Source organism: Engraulis encrasicolus, chromosome 14 (genome assembly GCF_034702125.1).
Source record: "Engraulis encrasicolus isolate BLACKSEA-1 chromosome 14, IST_EnEncr_1.0, whole genome shotgun sequence".
Classification (NCBI taxonomy): Eukaryota; Metazoa; Chordata; class Actinopteri; order Clupeiformes; family Engraulidae; genus Engraulis; species Engraulis encrasicolus.
In genome coordinates this window covers 14,738,586-14,751,389 of record NC_085870.1, presented here as the reverse complement: position 1 = coordinate 14,751,389, position 12,804 = coordinate 14,738,586, and the positions used below count along the sequence as shown (strand labels likewise).

Genomic DNA, 12,804 nt, shown 5'->3' with positions numbered 1-12,804 from the left:
TATCTATGCCACCGTCACACCCACCATGCGCCCAGGAGAGAGGGATGTGCATACTTAGTATGTAAGCGTCTGAGGAGGCCAGTGAATCCAAAAAGTTGCAGTGTAATACATTAAGGGGCGGGGAAAGATCTGTGAGATGAGCAGATGTTACACTGTAAAAAAAGCGAAGCACAGACGCAAATTAAAAAAAAACAAGGCAACATGCCACATGGGTCATTTTTTTAAAAGAAAAACCATGTGCTGAGACACTCTGCTTTTCAAAGTCTCATGAGTCATGACGACTTATGATGACAAACAAATTCTAGCAAAGCCACGAACTATGCCATGGTACTACACCAGTGCAAGACAAATCAAACATAAAACGGACAAAGTATAAAACAGGGCTATGAAGCATGTTGCCTTTCATGTTGGTTCAAGGCTTCAGCTTTTTTTCAGTGAAGCAACCATGTACAATCAATTCCACATGACCTTCCCCACAAACACATACACCCTCATTCTTCCTCTCTTTCTCTCAGTCTCACACACACACTTTCCAAGATTACCCACTATTAATTGTGTGCAGACGCACACTCAAGCAAACTGCATAAATACATGCAGATATCGGTGCAATCACACACCAAAGTAAAGTCGCAAATCAGTATACAGAACTGAGTGTGGTTGACTGTCAACCAAACACACTGCGTCGAAAACCAGTCAGTCAGAATCACACCCACGCGCTCACACACAGGCCAGCAAATACAACTTTCTTATGCAGATGGACTCAATTATTAATCTTCGTCAGATATATACATTTCTTATATTCATATATTTTGTATGTGTGTGTTATATACAAAATGATTGCATTACAAAAAAACATAATAAGTTAAGAGGGAATGCTTCAAACTTGGCTGAGAAAACACAATTATCTGAATAAAAGACAAAATACATTTTCAAAATCATAAATGTACAAAAGTCCACTGGTTGATTTACATTCTAAGGGTAGAAGTATGCATTTACCAGGGACTTGCTAAAACACACACATACATACTCTCACACACATTCAACCACACGCACTCAGTTCACAAAGTAACACAACTCTTGCTAACACACACATATACATACATACACACGCATACACTCTCAGTTCACGAAGTAACACAATTCTCATAGTTTTTCCGTTCAACACAGCCCTCATGTCGTGTAGTATAACTTATAGAATAATGAACAGCACATACATGTGACAACTCAATATATATATACTTTCTCTTCCAAACTACAAAGAGCTAGGGACACAAAATTTAATAACTTAATAAAATAGACTCTACTTGCCAAAAAATCTTTTAGTCAAACCTGAAATTGGTCCCTGTTGGATATCTTGAACAGATCTCTCAAACAGTGTGACATTCAAAACACACAGATCCATGATGTTTTGCAGTTACCAAAATTAAAAACAAGACAATCGTACACAGACAACACTGTGTTGTGGTCAAGAACAAAACGTTTGGTTAACTACATGTTGGTTTTCGAAAGTAGGCGCGTTCAGAATCCAAAAGAACCCTCATTTGGGTCCAAAGTGAGACGTTTAGCATGTAAAGAAAGCAGCCGCTCCATACTGTTATGGTGGCCAGACTGAGAAACACATTAACACCTAGGACATCAAGGGCCTATACTACAAAATGAGGACTCCAGGCTCTTCTATTGGATGATTGACCTCTTAAAGGGGTATGCCACTATTTTGGGGCTTAATACAGTTAAAATGGGGTTGGCTGGGGTTTATAAAGGTGGTTAAGTGTCTTATTTTTCATGTTAAGCGTTGTCTTGCTTTAAGACAAGTTAAAAGAGGTAATATGTCGCTAAGCTAGTGAAAGCCAATGGATCCGTGTAGCATTGTAGCACGCTAGACGGATGCATTGACTTTCACTAGCTTAGCGACATGCTCCCTCTTTTAACTTGTCTTAAAGCAAGACAACGGCTTAACATGAAAAATAAGACACTTAACCACCTTTATAAACCCTGGCCAACGATTTTAACTGGATTAAGCCCCAAAATAGTGGCATAACCCTTTAACTTAACCAGGTTTACTCCTGAACTAGCTTTGTGGTATAGGCCCAAGACAGTATGAGAGCAGGCTTAGTGCGCAGTTCTTTCCTCACCTTCACTGATTTAAACAGCATAACTAAACTTTTCAAGGCAGACTCTGACCAAACGCACCACATTCTCACCCAACAGCAGGCAGGCGAGTTATGATTTTCACCTCAACGCCTGACCAGAAACGTGTAAGATCCAAAATCAAAAGTTTGTCATCAACTTCTGAGTCAGTATTAAAGAGCTCCCTCCCTGGCCTCTAGGTCTCAAGGAGCAGTAAGCGAAGCTTGTGTGAGACAGTGAGGGGTTCGGCAATGGGGTTGAGGTTTGGGAGCAAAGCTGTAAGCCATTGTGGAGCTCTCTGAAGCTCCATGTCATACCATAACGCACACTACATTGATTCCACAAAAATCAAACCCAAAATATAATAAATTGACAACAATAGTAATAAAAAAACAAAACACATAGCAAGTTTTTTTTTTAACATTGCTATGCACACCACGAGACACTTACATTTACAACGAGAGAATAAAGTGTTCAATCCTGCCAGTGGGGTCCTGACACACCCGTGTAGCTGCTTAAGATAGGGAAAAGAGAAGAATGCATAATATGTACAGTACACGTCAAGCCTTCCTCCGTCGGCTCTGTCTGCAAGGGTAGAAAATATTCAATGGCATCGTGAAACATTGTGAGGGAGGTACAAGCGGCACTGGAGAGGGAGAGAAGGGGAGGGGTGGTAGGATTGGCAGCAGTGACAAGCTGACCTTTGACATAACTCTTCACCTTTTAACCTCGGAGGGCATTTTGTTGTTGTCCACACATAGATTTAGAGTGGATTCCAATATGCGGACTCTCGACCTATGCTTGTGACCTCGCGTTTTGCTGACGCCCGCCTCCGGAGAAAACAATCAAGTTTTCCCACTGTCAGCCTAACTTTTGGGGGACTATTGTTCACCGATTGCAAATGAGAAAATGACATTATAATTGCGCTTTTGCCAGATAGTGAAATATACACGTCTGTCGTCAGTGACGTCATCGCAAGGCCACAAGCATGCAAGGGAGCAAGGGAGGACGGGAGTCCGCATATTAGAATGCACCCATGAACACTAGATGCCATGTTTAGCCTTTTGGCGTGGCCCAATCCCGGGCAGCGCCATCTTGGTCCGGTATCCTAAAGTTTTCATAGATGTTAGCGCAACCCACGGGATAACGTGCATATCGCCTGGCCACTGATGCACGGCAGCGTTATACATAGGCGCCGTTCCGACTTGGGCCATTCGTTCCAATACAAAAGTGGTCAACAACACAGCATCTAGTGTTCTCATCTGCAGTTGTCCACCCAGCTAAGGCTCACTTAGCCTCGCTCAGGTCATCACCGCCGGCTTCAGAGTCGACCAGGGAGGACGCAAAGGCTGACTGTACGATCTGGAAGCCGAAGGACTCGAGCAGGGACATGTTCTGCTGCGGGGAGAAGGGCGAGCCGAGGGTCGGGGAGGAGATGTCCCCCAGCAGTGACGCCGCGCCCCCCACGCCTCCTCCCTTGCCCATCCCCACCATCCCGTGGACCCGGTTCAGGTGCTTGTTGAGGTAGGACTTGGTGCGGAAAGCCTGGCCACACTCCATGCAGTGGTGCTTCTTTTCCGTGTCCACCGTCGCAGCCGCCGCTGATGCAGCTTTGGCTTTGGGGCTCGTGTCCGTGCCTGAGCCCGTGCCCGTTCCGGTGCCTGCACCTGCCACAGAGCCGGGCGTCCCCGGGGTTGGGGCGTCCGCCCCGTTGCAGTTGAGGCCAGCGCCATCTCCGTCCACCTTGTCTGGGGACTTGAGCTCCGTACCGTTGGACAGCTCGCAGAAGGACGTGTCCGAGCCGTCAGAGTCCTGGTGGGGACACTTGCCGACGTTCTCCTGTCCGTCTGCGGTGAACACACAAGGAAGCGAGGGTTGGTCAGTCATGAGGTTATAGTTGGGTGTTCAGGAGAGAAGACAGAGGGTGAGGGGTTGGGGTTGGGGTTGGAGGAAAGAGAGGGGATAAACAAATTAGGAAAATAGGGAAAAGCAATTCAACAAGTCTGGATGTCTCAAGTCTGCCCGCTGTGACAGAGAGATTGCGGCAAACTTGAGCACCTTTGGTTATAGGCCAAGTTCTCTCCCAACCATTGTACAGACAGGTACAGCAGAGACTCATGTGAAATGCAGGTAAAATGGTCATTTCTGTTTTGGAGGTTTCAATCGCTTGGTAATACTTACACTACAAGATACAAAGAACTACACTAGAAAGAATAAAAACATTTTAATAACCATAAGAAAAATGCCAATTTATGCTGAAAATACACAATTTTCAAATACCAGATCGGCCTTACACACTAGAAGAATTTTGGATCTGTGGATTACCCTTTCTGTCAATGTCATCAAAAAGTATATTTGTAACAACTCCCAAATAAATACTGCGCCTATTGAGCAAGAAGGACAGTAGGACCGCAGCAATACACGTAAAATTAACACATTCACATGTTTACTTCTCCCTGGGAAAAAAAAATCACATTCATTTCTGGCCTTGGAGAATTGCAGCGTCCTATTAACAATTTTTTTTTTACTACAATGACAAAGATCTTCATAAAGACATTAAGATGGACATAAAGATCTTCTCCCAATCAGAAACATAGGTGCACTAGTGAAAGGGGTCATTGATGCAGAGAATGACCAGCGCTTCAATCCAGCTAAAGAATGACATGGCTTTAAAAAAACCCCATCAAAAGCCACTTAATACATGTACAAAGCACCGAATGTAACGACACTTTCACCTTTCTTATCTTTTTCTCTAGAAATGGATAGTCGCATAGCTACAATGAATCAGCAGACAGCTGAGGATAAAATAAAAATGGCGAGAAATGTATCATAGCGACAGTAAATGGGCACTTCGATAAATGAACCAAGCACTTATAATTATGCCCCGTTGTTTTGGAAAGTTGCGTTTTGGAGGTGAAGAGCAAAGATGCAGTGGAAACAGGGCCTTAGTGCGGAAGGGTAAGCGAACAGGACACTGGAAAGCTCCAAAGCACCAGACAGACGAGAGCAGAAGGGCAGTTTAGGCAGTTTAGTTTAGTTTGTGATGATTTACTGGGATGTCACGCACCACAAGTCTCTCCTGAGGGTCTCTTCCGCCCATCCCCCAACCCGTCTACTGGGCCCGTACTGACCTGCCACTGGCCCGTGGAGGCCCGGGAAGCCTGGACCCCCGGTGGGGCGGCACTCCCAGCAATAGGGAGCCCCGCTGGGCTTGCCCAGAAAAAGCTCGGTGGGCTGAAGACTCAGGGTAGGGGGAGCGGCAGGCTGGGGGAGCATGGGGGGTCCGGCGAGCCCGCGCCAGCACCCGCTCTCCGGCTCGGAGAAGGTAACCAGCAGCCGGCGACTGCTGTAAAGGTCTACACGGCAACGTCATCGTCCCAGTCCAGACAGACGGAGGAGGAGGAGGGTTGGAGGGGAGACGACCCAGGGGAGGCGAGAGGCCCAAGCAACCAAAATCACACATCCAAAACAAAAACATGTACACGACTGTACAAACCAGTTTGAAGAGGTTGTAGTAAAAACATAACTGCATGCCTCCACACGGGAAGATTACTAATGATTAACAAGCAAAGTGTGTGTGGCATTGTGCACAGGGTCTAGACACTGCTGTCAAAGATTGGCCTTAAATAAACTTTTTAAGACATGTTCTGAGATAATAATGAATCTTTTCTCCTGTATTACTTGCCACAGCCAGCACACACATGGTTGGAACTGATTTTGGATTTCTTCCACAAATAAATTCCTATGCTCCCTACATCGAAACAAAAACAAGCATCTTCAGACTGTCATTTGTCATTGTCCAAGATGAATCCTTATCACCTAACACATCCTGGCTCAATCCTACAGCCTTGTAAAAATGCAGTGCAATTTACCCTGAATATCCACTTCTCCATCACTTCAAATCCAGAATAATAATTGAGAAAACAACGTAAATGACTCATTTTGCTCGGTTACCAATTCTAAGTAATGATACGCAATGACAGCATTAATGTAAGCAATGACAGCATTAATGTAATTTGAATTTGATACACTAAGCAAGCATTTCATCCAAGGTTAAACTTCATCCATTCTTATCTTCATCACCTGCGCTAAATTTGTAAACCATGTTGTACTTTAAGACATTAATTCTAACAGGAGACACATTTCCGTTTTAACCAGGTCCCAGAAAACATTATATTTGCCTTAATTGCTCACAAAATCAAACACGCTGTAGAGAGTGCATCTGGGGCCCAACAGTAGACTGCTGGTTTCCATGGCAATAATAGTTTGAAAAAAGGTTCATTGTACCCACATGGGAACACAAAAAACTACAGAGAGAGAGAGAGAGAGAGAGAGAGAGAGAGAGAGAGAGAGAGAGAGAGAGAGAGAGACAGAGAGAGAGACAGAGAGAGAGAGAGACAGAGAGAGAGAGAGAGAGAGAGAGAGAGAGAGAGAGAGAGAGAGAGAAAACAGTTTTGGACATGCAGACAGCATCATGATGTCCAGAGTGATGGAGATGTAGAAAGCAAAGCAACTGGACTCAGGCCATGCTATGTACAGAGAGCCATACCCATTCACGCAGAAGACACTGAGCTCAGCACAACCAGCAATGCACTCTGGGACACTATTGCAAGAAAGAGTTGTGAGACGCATTGGGGTCAACAGAAAGAAGGCAGACAGAAGACCCCAGGATACACATCAGAAACCTGTGCAGACCTCTTGCGGGCCTGAGACCCTCTTCATCCCTCCTCCACTGCCTAGCGTGGTGAAATAACTCAAACACCAATTCTGGTTATAAGCTTACAGCAAATATATACTAGACACCACACAGCTGGAAGGCTCTCCAGTCTCCACTAGGGGTGGGTATTGGCAAAGGGTTCATGATTCAATGCGCATTAGAATACGCATGCCACGACACAATTTTCTATCACGATGCATTGCAATTCATGTAGTATAACGATGCATTGTGATGGTTACTTCAGTAAATGTGTAAAAATGCAGCTTATTTTTCAGCTGCTGTGTAGCATTCATAAGTCAATTTATTGGATCATCTGGGAGAGGGCTTCAAATAACACAGAAATATTACCTACTCTCTAGTCAACAAAATGGACCAGTGGCAAATTCAATGTTACTTGTTTTATTAAAAATAATCGCTTGTCATGACTCGAAGCAGCATATTGTGGAAATAAGTATTGTGATGCAAAATAGATCCAAGGACACTTCACCGATATCCTTTAACTGAAATTCTTGAACCTTTCTCCTGCAGTGCATTAGGATGACAAAGTGGAATTTAGGGTCTTGTCAGCACCACAACTCTAAGCTCATCATCATCATGCCAGGAAATCTTATGCTAACATTTAAAAGGATGAGAGACCCGTCATATCATATCCTCGGCAGACTTCTGACCACTAGGAAGCAGCAGTACCCCAGTGATAACTGCTAGAACACACAATCTAGACTCAGAGCATACAGACAAAAAACAGCCAACCACCATCTCACAGTGGTTCTAAACATTTTTTGAATGAACACCCCCTTGACCTCTTCATAAGCATGCCAACGCCCTCCTTAGTATTACAAAAATAACAGACTATTGTTCTCCATTTGCAAGTAAGTCCTGCCCCTCTCGTCTGTCTCCGTCGCAAACCCCCCCCCCCCCCCCCCCCCCCCCCCACACACACACACACAGCCCCCGTTGAGAAACACTACTCTGGCAGCAGCGCACAGCTGTGTGTGTGTGTGTGTGTGTGTGTGTGTGTGTGTGTGTGTGTGTGTGTGTGTGTGTGTGTGTGTGTGTGTGTGTGTGTGTGTGTGTGTTTGTGTGGTTGCCATTTCTGATATTTTTCCATGGAACACAACCCCCACCCACCCAAATCCCACAGAGAGCCACACACTAGAAGCATCAGGCAAAGCGGTGACGGCAGTATGGGGGCACGGAGGACAGATAGAGACAGCCAGCTGAGGGTGGGACGGATACGGAGACCGAGACATGTGGGGGACAAAGTAAAGGGAGGAGGAAAGAAGTGGAGAAGAAGAAAGAGGAAGATGAGGAGGATGAGGAGGAGGAGGAGGATGAGGAGGAGGAGGGCGCCCCGCTTGCCTTCCACTGCGCACTGGCGTCCCGTGTGGTAGGGGGGCAGCGTGCCGCCGTGGAGGGTGGGCAGCTCAGAGCGGGGCTCAGAGAAGGCGTGCGGTGGCGCAGGGTTGGGCCCAGCAGCCGGGGGGCCAGTGCCGGTGCCAATGCCAGGGCCGGAGCCGACCGAGCCGTGGTGAGTTTTAATGTGCACCTTAAGGTACGAGGCGGTGGAGAAACCTGAGGCCAGGAGACACACACACACACACACACACAGCACAACACAACGACACAGTTGCATATGTGTGTGAGCGCAGACACGCCTGTGTGTGTGTCTTTCAGTCAAATCACCAGTTTTTGTTCAATTTTCAACCATTCAGACACATGTACGCACGATGGGTGTCACCAGGTACAGAAAAAGAATGGTGTTACCAACACAACTTAACACACTCAGACACATTATTTTTTTACATGGTCCAAGACATTTTTTCCTTGGGTCTTTATTTTTTGCCATTTAGAATTGAAAGACAAGGAGCTGGCCCAGACCCAGGGTAGACTCCAAGGCATGTTTGGTTATGTGTGAGTGTGTGTCTACTCTACTTAACCCAGTGCTAAAACTCACTACCCCTAACGCTAGTACTTTAAAAAAATAAAAAAATAAACTAATCTCACTTTGCATTTGCACCTGTTGTTCTGTTTATTTCCTGTGCACTTTGTCTCTGCAGGTGTTGTATGATATGACTATGTCCTCGATTGTACGTGGCTTTGTATAAAAGCGTCTGCCAAATGTGATGTAATGTAATGTAATGTACTGTAATGAAAGTCTGCTTTAGTTCTCCAGTGTCATGAGTCGAGCCGGGACACGATGTGTGCTGATCTGTGGAGTAGATACTTGATATACATATCAACAACAGGGGTGCATTTCTCGTTTGTAGTTGTTGGTAGTTAATAACTTGGGTAGTTGCCAATGGGAAATTGCATTGCAACCAACAAAGTAGCTACCGTAGTTAGCAACTACGCTTTCGAGAAATGCAGCACAGATGAGGTTTTTGTGTGACAATGAGACATCTACTGACCAACATGGCATCATGAAAAGTAAGTAAGATAACACGATTTGAACAGTCTATGGCATTTGTGTACAATGCCTTTGCAAGTTAACACACGCTCCATAACGCCCTGTGATAGGTTACAGTAGGGACAGTTTAGGGACAATCAGGTGCTTGGATAGAGGGAGGATATGCCACATATCCCAAGTTCCTTCAAGCAGGGGATCCATTCCCTATTGTTTCATGGAAATCTTCCCTGTACCTGACTGTAATTTGCCATGTATAACAGTGTCAAGTCTGAAGGTGTAGTGCAGTGTTTCCCAACCTTTTTTGTCTTGTGTACCCCTTAAGCCTTTTCATTGTGCCATGAGTACCCCCTAACTCGTGTTTTACATCCCTTTTTCTATTGCAGTGTGACTATGCTCCATGCATTTGTTAAAATTACATTTTTCCAAGTACCCCCTGTAGTGTGCTCGCGTACCCCTAGTGGTACACGTACCCCTGGTTGGGAAACACTGGTGTAGTGGCGTAGGGTACTAAGGGATGAAAAGGCTTGCCAAGGGACGCATCTGTACTGTACCTTTGTTGCAGATGGAGCAGAAGTTGTGTGGGCCCTCGCTGTGTTTCTTCAGGTGGTCGGTCATGTAGGCGGCGCGCAGGTACTTGCCGCACACCTGGCAGGGGATCTTGTCCTCGTGGCAGGCCAGGTGAGAGCGCAGACGGTCCCGCGTGGCAAACGAGGCATTACAGATCTATGGACCCACAGACAGACAGTCGACAGACATACCAACACACAGACGTACAGGCACACACAGACAGACAGACAGATGGATTGACTGATTGACAGACGTACAGGCAATTAGCTCAGTTTTATAACGCGTGTTTGGTTCCTCATCTCAGGGGCATCACTGAGGGGGTTGCAGGTGGGAAACATTCAGACATCCACAAGGGGACACTTCAGATTATTCCTAATCCTTTTTCCTAATTCCATCCAGGCACATGTCTCAAGACTTTCATATAGGGGCCACTCGTATCCTAGTAGCATCCCTGGACCCCTGCTACTAGCCATTGATAAATACCATTTTGGATGAGTGCTAGCCTTACAGAAGAGAAAGCTTGAAAAGGGATCCCTGAGACATGGTTTTGTTTTACATGCTTATTTCAGCTGTATAACAGCATCTACACAGGGTTTCTCTCAGGGATGAATGATGATAACAGAAGCATTCTCACCTGGCACTTGTGGGGTCGCTCTGTGGTGTGCACCTGCTTGATGTGTCCGTTCAGATGGTCTGGCCTACAGATTTTAGGGGGAAGATGTTGAGTAATTCTTTGGTTGACTTCACCCCACGACAAAAAGGCATGATATTGAGGGAAACAAAGACCATTTGCATAGAGGTTATAGCCTGAAGCTTAAAGGCAGCTCACTCACCTTGAGAAACCTTTCCCGCAGCTCTGGCAGACGTATGGTTTACCAACAGAACCATCGTGAGACCGAACATGGTATGACATTCTGTCTTTCCGCTTGAATCGCAGGCCACACACGGGGCATGCGTATGGCTTTTCGCCGGAATGAGAGAGTTTGTGTCGGTTCAGATGGTAAACATCACGGAACACCTTGCCACAAATGTCACAGCCAACGTGACGTCGCACTCGCTCACGCTTGCGACTGTTGTCGGGGTTGCTGTGAGATTGAACACCGTTCTCCATCATGCCTCCATGAGACTGTGCGACCAAGGTAGGAGCGTCCCTGACATCCATGTCAACCCCATCACTGACCCCATGGTTATGGCTGTTGGCCTCTGCCCTGTGTTGCGCTTCGTGAATCCTGAACAGTTCGACTTCTGTGAAGACCTTCCCGCATATTCCACATGAAAATGAAAATACTTCAATTTCTTTCGCTGGGTTGTTATTGAGGGATGTGGGTTCTACAGTAGTTACTTTCTTTGGCCGCCCTCTGCCCCGTTTACTAGGGGAACCTCCAGAAAAGTTGTTCTCTGCTGTTTCCGACGGAGATACGGGTAGTCTGGTGTCGACTGGCTCTAAAACAGGCATGTCACAATCGTTAACATCTGTCATTACTGTATCCCCGACGTAAACATCCATAGCCGTGTGCTGTTGGCCATTGTTTGGGTAAACAGTGCCATTGGGAACAACCCCGTTGCCATTTGACACATTGCTGGACACAGAAAAAGACAGGTCCGCGTTCCCAGTCGCCCTGAAAAAGCTGACGTCTCCACCGCGCGACGGGGGCACGAGAATCTGCACATTAGATTGTTTGATAACCTCCTGACAAATCTCGATGACAGACCGCATTAACAAAAACTTAGCAGCTGTCATCAGCTCGGGGAAACACTCCATATGAACCACTATCTTAGAGGTGTATGCGAAGTCCAGAATGTCTCTGAAAACTTTGGGGCTGATTGTATGCATCTCGAGCTCTTTAGCCTCGCAGTCGTCCTCTGTCTGACAGCTGAACACAGACTCGAAATACTCGCTGCAAGCCGCCAAAACCGCCTTGTGGGCAGGGAAGCTTTCCTCTCCTACGCGCAAGATCACATCGCAGAACCTGCCTCCATCTTTTCTCTGTGTGTTAAGGTTGTGTAGCATCTCGGCGCTATGCTTGCTCACCTGGTATGTGTAAGAAGAATTCCACGACTGCTCAGTTATTCGCTCCATGCCGTCTTTATTTGCCAACCACACGTGTTAGCAAACGACGCGGGACTAAGGAATCCAGAAAGTGAGCAGGGCTCAGTGCAAAGGGTTTAAAGTAAATAAAAAATAATCAACGACGACCACCCCTCTTCGTCTTTTTAGCATCTAACATGTTAGCAGGAAAAAAATGGCAGCCCCCCAGCTTCCTGTGAACTTTGACCCTTTCTTTTACAAAGAGGGGAGGGTTGACTGTATTTGACGTTTTCCTACTGACTGAGACCAATGAATAACACGCTCTTTATGGGCTTAACCTGTGAAGACTTTCAGTGGACTGACAACTTTGGGTTCATCGGTTACCCGGCTGAACTTCAGAAACTTTATTTTTTTAAAGGACCATTCCCCTCTTCCTGGTTGCTGAGCCTTCGGCGAATTCACATCCTTGTTTTCCCCTTAGCCCCCTCCCCCTAAACAATTCCCCTCCCCCCCACGCCACCAAACCAGACAGACGCACCGGCTTGGCGGCTTTGTGTTTTGGCCGTTGTACTAGGCGCGATTAAAACTTATATCTTGACTTGCATGACCCCGGCTATTCAAATAGCCTATACATTCATCCAAGGAATATGACATGTGGAGAGAACATGATTCCCATGCGTATTGAGGGACTAGAGCGCGTACACAATAGACTGTACACACAGTAGGTTAACAAAAGGATGAACAATTAAGTATAATAACCAGACACTGCCTCTAGGGGCAAAACGAATGCGCAATTTGAGGCTGCCTAGGACCCAATACATTTACCATGCCTGCCGTCCAACCTCACCCAACTAATATGGGGTGTCAGATTTGGAAGGATGTTTCCCACCATCCATTTAAAAGCTTTAGATTTAGTCATGCCTTTCTACTAAACCTCAATTGTCAGAATGTAATGTT

General features: G+C 46.0%; 1 protein-coding gene across 2 annotated transcripts; it reads right to left on the bottom strand.

Moving 5' to 3' along the window:
- Positions 1-3,023: 3,023 nt before the first annotated feature.
- Positions 3,024-12,258, bottom strand: patz1 (POZ/BTB and AT hook containing zinc finger 1). Of its 2 annotated transcripts, XM_063215020.1 has the most exons (6): positions 10,652-12,258; positions 10,453-10,516; positions 9,803-9,974; positions 8,204-8,416; positions 5,259-5,483; positions 3,024-3,974 (listed from the first exon to the last, which is right to left on the bottom strand). In XM_063215020.1, the coding sequence occupies exons 1-6, from the start codon at positions 11,896-11,898 to the stop codon at positions 3,415-3,417; spliced, it is 2,481 nt and encodes an 826-aa protein (XP_063071090.1). In that variant the 5' UTR covers positions 11,899-12,258; the 3' UTR covers positions 3,024-3,414. The 2 variants fall into 2 exon arrangements, with proteins under 2 accessions (XP_063071090.1, XP_063071089.1); XM_063215019.1 differs by lacking the exons at positions 5,259-5,483; positions 8,204-8,416.
- Positions 12,259-12,804: the final 546 nt, after the last annotated feature.

Coding starts and splice junctions, on each gene's coding strand:
- patz1 (XM_063215020.1), bottom strand. CDS start 11,898: ATGGAGCGAATAACTGAGCAGTCGTGGAATTCTTCTTACACATACCAG. Junction 9,975..10,452: donor AGCGACCCCACAAGTGCCAG/GTGAGAATGCTT, acceptor GTGGGTCCATAG/ATCTGTAATGCCTCGTTTGC. Junction 5,484..8,203: donor ACGCCAGTGCGCAGTGGAAG/GCAAGCGGGGCG, acceptor GTTGCCGTGTAG/ACCTTTACAGCAGTCGCCGG.